The sequence below is a fragment of the Gymnoscopelus microlampas genome (assembly GCF_963454915.1).
Source record: "Gymnoscopelus microlampas genome assembly, chromosome: 8".
Classification (NCBI taxonomy): domain Eukaryota; kingdom Metazoa; phylum Chordata; class Actinopteri; order Myctophiformes; family Myctophidae; genus Gymnoscopelus; species Gymnoscopelus microlampas.
This window is the reverse complement of record NC_139945.1, coordinates 11,148,983-11,156,803: the sequence shown is the minus strand read 5'-3', so window position 1 is coordinate 11,156,803 and position 7,821 is coordinate 11,148,983. Positions and strand designations below refer to the sequence as shown.

The window sequence follows — 7,821 nt, the reverse complement described above, 5'->3', positions numbered from 1 at the left end:
CTTTCTTTTAAAGATTTGTTTTAAGAAAAGGTAGAAACATGCTCACTCTAGCGATTACACATGCATTTTAAAAAAAAATATTTGAAAGTTTATGTAATTTTGCATATCACTTTGGCAAGGGAGGAAATATAATACCTTTCTGCTATAGTCTCATACTTCAGTAATATACCCTTAATAGCTTTTTTTTGGGTTCCTGTACATAAAAAAGTCATCTACCTTTTTTTCCAGATATGTCTTTCAGTTACATCACTGTACAAAAAGAGCAACAGACAACATAGTGAATCCACACGGCAGTAACGATAAACAGTTTTTTGTGCATAATACATTTTCACATTGACAGATAAGTAAAAGTAGACATGGAGAGAGGTGGACTGTAAGAAGAGCTGGATCCAGTTCTCACTTTGGGACAGTAAGTTCATCGATCAGTATTGATGTGTATTGATTTGACAATACTGTATTGTTGACAATACTTAGTTAAAGGGATCATGGCGTGAGTGATCAATTTGTGCCTGAGTGCAGTCCAGTCAAGTCTATGATTCTCTGCATTCCCAGCTGTGTTTGCACGTTTGTTTGTGAGGGACTGGTTCCTGAATGAGTCCAGACATGAAAGACCAGAGGCGTGTAACAAAAGAGAGACTTTGTATTCAAATGGCTGCGGTGCATGCAGTCTGGGGCTGTTGGCTGGGTTCTTATATGGTAAATGAATCTTTACCATACAAGTAATACTCCACTGTTGCATTTGTGGCCGTTTAATCGTTTTGTGACATTAACTGTGTCGATTGAAGCAAGACATCTTTTGTCCATTCCCAGAGAACATTGATCGTATTAATCGTTACTCCTGCCGATAAAGACGTGGAGACAATAAGGTTGAAAAGTAGTGGAGTTTTACTTTAACCACATGGGTGCAAACATTCGTCAAAAACAGCAGATCTAAAAGCTCACAACACGTCAGGTTGCGTCGCGTTATGAACTTGTAGATCAGTTATTTTCGGCGACGGGATTTGGTGTAGAGGAAAAAAATCTAGCTCAAGCTCAGTGTTTAAGCCCTGCCCAGAAGAACAGGTTGGGTCTAATTGAGGGGAAGCTGAGCCTTAACCTCTTAACCTGTGTTATTAGGATTCACGGCATGAATTCAGCCCGACGGCCTATGGTCCCCCTCCATAGGACATTTAATCACAAAGGACTCCCCTTGCGGTTCTGAAGAGGTCCTCAATGGGGTCTATTTCCAGGGATAATCACCTGTAGGAATCACAGAGATTAACACACTGGAGAGTGAATGGGGAGTTGGAGACCGAGCGGGGCTGGGAGGGGGATTTGTTCTGACATATTAGCTGTTAGCTTAAATCCGGCCCCTATGAGCGTACTGTATGATGCTGAGCTAGAACCATGCATGCGATACCTGTTCAAGAGGAAACACTGTTCATATCTGCTACAGTTGCTTCTATCCTGACTGTCTTGCAAGTGTGGTTCCCGTGGGAATCAATGAGCCCATAATAACACAGGCTGTGCTGCTGCAATCTTCAAATCAAGCTATGCTGCTCGAGACACTCACACTGTGAGTCACTCTTGATAAAAGCGTCTGCTAAGTGCTAAATGCTGTGAAAGCACAGCACCCTGCTTTCCTGTTTGATTGTGGCACAGTGGTAACAGCCGAGAATGGTGCCTATTCTCTTCCAAAGCACCGCCTATGCGGTATCTTTGCATGAAGAGGAAACCAACATGCACACTCAGAGGACCAAAACAGAGTTTTCGACCAAGTGCGTGTGCAAATATGGCGTCTAATCTGACATGCTTGTTTAAGAATGACCTCACCTGTTTTAAAACAAGGTGGCGGAGTGCATCGGTCCAAACACACAACACACACAGTTGCACAGAACAGACACACTTCATGCACACGGAGGCAGTCCTTCTTCCTCCGTCGTAACGTTTAGTCTCTGCTATGTTTGGATCAGGTAGAAGAAGTATCTTGGACCTGTTACTGAGTTGGCTGACGATCAAGACACTGTCACTAGAACCTAAACGCCATCCTCCCTGTCGTCAGGCCAGGAACAATAAAGTTGAACTGAACCCATATGAACTGACAACGATCTGGCTTATAGTTCTGTGTGTCTGTGTGCGTGCGTGTGTGCGCACATATGTGGCAGGGCCATTGCAGCCCAAGGCTTCTGAACAGGAGGACATTGTGCCGGTTCCAAGCACTTCCGCTCAGCTAGAACCATTTTAATCACTTCTGTGGTGCCGTGGGCATTGTGTGCACGACACACGTCACGGTGTATAGCGCTCTCATTTCCTCACAACGCACACCAACGCGCCTCTTACTGTATGTCTGGCCTCCCAGGTGTATTAGCCTCATTTATACCTTGTGCTAGCCAAAAATAACAGATGTTCAACTTCAGGTGTAACTACTCATTTTCGGTGAGCGATTCTGTCGTATAAAGTATATATTAGCTTTTGCAGTGTTAAAGTTCCCTCTCGGTGCATGTGTGCGTGTGTGTGTGTGTGTGTGTGTGTGTGTGTGTGTGTGTGTGTGTGTGTGTGTGTGTGTGTGTGTGTGTGGAGCGCGCACACAGTAGTTTTGGGGGGAGAACAGGGCCCTTGAGAGAACTGGATTATTATAATTAAATCTTTTTGAGAACTAGAGAACTCTTGCATTCCCAACGTTAGGCCCTTCAGTCTCCCTCTCTCCCACCGTCCACAATAATCAAGGTGCAACACATATCCCTCCTTCTTCACCATCATAATCTTTTACGTTCTTTTCATTCCTTTTTCTTCTTTTTTTTTTCTTCAAAAGGCATGCATGCTATAAGCCCGTTAGGAGAGAAATGCAGAATTAAAACCACTGAGATTCCAAAACCAAGGGAAAAAAGAGAGACAAAACAACCACTACTGTCCTTTGAGCAGGGGTCTTCAACGTTTTTCAAGCCAAGGACCCCTTAGCTGAGAAAGAGATGAGGCAGGGACCCCCCACTACATATTGGATTCATGTTAAATGTGTATTTTCAGACATCTAACGACTTAAACCCTCAGTACGTAAACTTGACCTTTGGCTCTGTACTTGGTCTGCTCTTTTTTCCCTGTACACCAAACCTCTGCGCCGAAAATAGCCGGTCTACAAGATGCGACGCGTTGTGAGCTTGTAGATCTGCTACTTTCCGCTAATGTTCCCCACAGAATAGAGATGCGAGGTGGTTAATGTAATGTCCCTAAAGATTTGGCGGCCCCCCTGCAGTATCTCAGAGGACACCCTACTGTAGGGCCATGGTTGTCAAAGTGGGGTCCGGGGACCCCCAGGGGTACTTGAGGGGGTTCCAGGGGGTACCCAGCTAAATGATGGACAGGAACCAAATGGACCCTTATGGGTCTGTAACTCTGAGAGTGTACAAATGGAACCAAATGGACCCGTCAGGGTCCATTTGGTTCCATTTGTACACTCTCAGAGTTAAATTAACATTGATTTTACAATATGAATTGGGGTCCCAGAGGTATAAATGCCATTACATAGGGGTCCGTAGCCTGATGCATGTCAAACTGGGGGGTCCTTGAAATAAAAATGGTTGAGAATCACTGCTAGAGAGCTGTAAAAATCTTCTCTTATTGGGGTCCCTGGCAAATCTTTTCAAATGGGGGTCCGTGGGGTAATAAGTGTCAATTTAGGGGTCCTTGACATGAAAAGGTTTGAGAACCACTGCCCTAGGGGTCCCCGACCTCCTGTTGAAGACCCCTGCCTTAGAGAATTACTATTCGTCAGCTAATAGCTTGATCATTGTAGAAAGACGGCGTTGTGTAAACAAACATGCCTTTTCGAAACGCCTCCGAGGGCTCACACACGCTTGTGTGTGTGTGTGTGTGTGTGTGTGTGCGTGTGTGTGTGTGTGTGTGTGTGTGTGTGTGTGTGTGTGTGTGCGTGCGTGCGTGTGTGCGTGTGTCTGTGTGCGTGTGGTGTTATTAAATTGCATCCAGTGCAGTGCTGCATCACATTTCCCTTCATGAGCAATTTCTTATAAAGTTTTCATATCGTTGCTGTCGGGCAGAAACCTCTTATCTCCATATTTTGACTTTTTGTGTTTTTTTTCGTAAATGAACGACCTTACTTCATACTATACAGCGTCACACAAAAGCATCAAAAGCAGCAGATCCACAAGCTAGAAACGTGTTTTGAGCATGTGGATCTGCTACTTTTGCTGTTTTTGAATTTGAATCCTGAAAATTAACAGTTTTGGACATATGAGGTTTCCACCCGACAGAGACGATACGTTCCGAGTATTGAATAAAGTAAGTTCTTCTTTAAGCCTACTTCATACTGTCGTATGACGGAATATAAATTTAGGCTTTAACCTTTTTTGCATGGAAATCGGATGCAGAGTGATCAGTTTCAAAGTGCTCATAAAAACTGAGCTTACAAGTTCAGCGAACGTGTCCCTCCCCCCAACCCTGTACATGTCATTCAATTCCATCAGTGAAATGCTTTGAAATAAACAAGAATTTAAAAAAGACAGACATTTTAACATTTTGAAAAAGAAAAAAAAAAGTATCCGACCAACCCCTTGCAAAGATAAATAGATCTATTTAGATAAATTCTAAAGTGATTAAATAATATATTATTATGAGATATTCTATGTAACTTTCTAAACAATGTGTGAATACCCCAATGGTATCACCCCCCCCCCCCCCCCAAAAAAAAAAAAAAAATACATAACTCATAGTGATATAGTTTAGAAAAGGTTGTTTAAAATAGTAATAAAATGATGTGTACCCTTCTCCGACAAGCTCACACATCTCTCCGTGTCGTCTGTCTCAGCGTATTGGAATGCTGGAGCGAGGAAGGAGAGACTGGTTTGTGCTTACGAGACAGAGGGGTCTGACGTTTATGTGCTGATCGTCCGTTGGCCCCGTCCGCTCACACACAGTACCTCTCTGGAGTTTACACAGAGCGAGAGGAGCGAGAGGTATGACCGTTGCGTTGTTAGCGAAATGACGGCAGAGAGCGAGAGAGAGATAGAGAGAGAGAGAGGGCAGGAGAGGAGGGAACAAAAAAAAGAAAAAGACAAAAAAGTGTTTATGGTATTCCCCACGTGTGTTTGTGTTGCCGTCATCTTTCGCCAAGAGACAAAACATAAACATCATCATTCTCGGCAGGTCAACGGCTGGCTTGGCTTGTGACAGTGTTTCAAACGGGGCTGACAGTGATCAGAGGCAGCCCTGCTTGGCTCCAGCCTCCGTCCAGTCTCCAGTGGGAAGAGAGAGAGAAAGAGAGAGAGAGAGAGAAAGAGAGAGAGAGAGAGAGAAAGAGAGAGAAATGGCGTTCCCTCTCTCAACTCTCTTGCTCTCGTTCTTTGCGACACATCCTCCCCTCCAACCCTGTTCTGCCGCTTACTCTTGTGAAAAGCTCCCTCCCCTCGCTCTCTCTCCGTCTCTCTGTCTCTTTTCTCTTTCGTCCGTCATGGTTTTTGACGGCTCTTCCGTTCCTCTTTTAATAATGTTCCCCCACTTCGACCCCCCCCCCCCTACCCCTGTCCTCTCCTTTTTCCTGTCCACTCCTTTTTTTCACGGCGGCTGACATAGTCCAGACCAAAAAAAAGCGCCATGGGATACTTCAAACAACACCTCGCTCTCTCCTGTTGTCCTCGTAACCCCCTACGAATGGCCTCTCCTCTTCTTTGCCTCTCCTCTCCTCTCAGCTCCACTCCTTCTCTCTGTCATCCCGCTCTCAAAACTTAAGAGAGATGAGAGGAGCAGTGTAGAGAATCCTCAACTAGACGAAAATCATCCGTGGCAGTCGGACTGCGACTCCTCTGCTTTCCTCCTCTGATGTAAAGTCTGGTCTGAGATCAGAGCATCTTGTCATCTTTTCTATCCTCTCATACTGGATGTGCCCTGTTTCTGTTCCTCCTCGGCACTCCTCTTCTCGTCAGTCACACGGCTGAAAGGTTTGGTCTTTTAATACATTCTGCTTCATTCTATTGCCACGCAGCCCGCCGCCATACAGTGCCTCCTTTAATAAATACAGACATGATAAACTCTCTCTTTTTTCTCTTGCACATTCATTCCTCATCTCCTTCCCCTCCTCCCCCATCCTCCCGGTCGCTCCCTCCCCTCAGACGTAGGCCGACTCGCTGGACTGCGTGCGCCCCAGGTTGGGCGGCTGCGACAGGTGCGACATGTCCTTCTTCCGGATCTCGCAGATGGACTTCCTGCGCGCCTGCACGCCCCGGATGGCCGCCTTGATCTTCCGCCAGCCCAGGTGGTTGAGCTCGGCCAGGTTGAGCACCACGCAGAGGCCGCTCACGGCGAACATGAACACCAGGAACACCGTCTTCTCCGTGGGCCGCGACACGTAGCACTCCACCTCCTTCAGGCACGGGTAGCGGTCGCACTCGAAGATCCCCGGCACGGTGAAGCCGTACAGGAAGTACTGGCCCGCCAGGAAGCCGATCTCCAGCGCGTTGCGGAACACCACCTGGAACAGTGGTGGGAAAAGTACACTCAAACGTTTTACTTAAGTAAAAGTATCAATAGTGCAATGTAGGAGTACTCTGTTACAAGTAAAAGTCCGGAATTAAAAATGCACTTGAGTAAAAGTACAGAAGTATTGGTATCAAAATGTATTTAAGGTACTAAAAGTAGAAGTACTAAAATGTTTGAAAATAGCCGATCTACAGTGGTTAATGTATGTTTCATAATCTCATAATTTATATCTGAAAAGTAACTAGTAACTAAAGCCAATTTAAAGTGGTTAATGTATGTTTCATAATATCATAATTTATATCTGAAAAGTAACTACCGTAGTAACTAAAGTTTTCAAATAATTGTAGTGGAGTAAAAGTACAATATTTTCCTCTGAGATGTAGAGGAGTAGAAGTAAAAGTGTACTTAAGTACAGCCCTTGAGTGAAATGCACTTAGTCGACTTTACACCACTGCACCTGGATGATGTAGAAGCGCGAGATGCCCTCCTGCCGCCGCACCTTGCTCTTGCCCTGCGAGAAGCTGCGCGGCGCGTTGGGGATCTCCTTCACCTCCAGGCAGTCGGCCTCCTCCTTGCCGCCGATGCTGCTGCCGTCCCGGCCGCCGTGCTGGACCAGGATGCCGTTGATGTTGCGGAGCTTCCGGGCGCCCTCGCTCCTCTCGTAGTCCCGCTCCAGGATGGGGTAGAGGAAGGAGTAGCGGCGGTCGCGCTGCTTGGCCGACTGGTGCACGGAGTAGGTGATGAAGCAGAGGCTGGGCGTGCACACCAGGATGATCTGGAACACCCAGTAGCGGATGTGGGAGATGGGGAAGGCCTTGTCGTAGCACGCCTGGTTGCAGCCCGGCTGCAGCGTGTTACAGATGAACATGGTCTGCTCGTCCTCGTAGACCGTCTCGCCCACGATGGCCACGATCAGGATGCGGAAGATCACCACCACTGTCAGTAGGATCCTAGAGAGAGAGAGAGAGAGAGGGAGAGAGAGAGAGACATTAGGTTAACCCATTAAGACCTGAGGTCGATTCTACAATGCTTCAATCAGTAGTTCTCAAACTTTTTTTTGCCAAGGACCCCCAAATTGACATATATATGATATGGCCGCGGACAACCATTTGGAAACGTTTTGTGCCAGGGACCCCCCCAGAAGAGAAGATTTGTGTTAAAAAGAACACATTCAAGATTTTTCTAAAAAGTTAATAGCAGAAGCTATTGCAGTGGTACGAAGTGACGCACTCTGAGCTTGTATATCTTCTATTTTTGAAAACTACTGTCTTAAACCACAGTTCTAAATCCTAAGCGTTTTCTGAAAAACTTATGTTGCTGGTATAGCTAAAATCTAAAATGACAGAGACACTTTCC

The 7,821-nt window shown here is 45.9% G+C and overlaps 1 protein-coding gene across 1 annotated transcript in view; it reads right to left on the bottom strand.

Moving 5' to 3' along the window:
- Nucleotides 1–6,094: 6,094 nt before the first annotated feature.
- gjd1b (gap junction protein delta 1b) overlaps nucleotides 6,095–7,821 on the bottom strand; it is a gene marked incomplete at its 3' end in the record, with an annotated part of 41,629 nt that continues 39,902 nt past the window's right edge. Inside the window, exons 2-3 of the mRNA XM_084065059.1 lie at nucleotides 6,923–7,415; nucleotides 6,095–6,457 (exon numbers count right to left, since the gene is read on the bottom strand). Coding sequence (XP_083921185.1) covers nucleotides 6,095–6,457; nucleotides 6,923–7,415 — 856 coding nt within the window. The remainder of the gene's footprint in view (nucleotides 6,458–6,922; nucleotides 7,416–7,821) is intronic.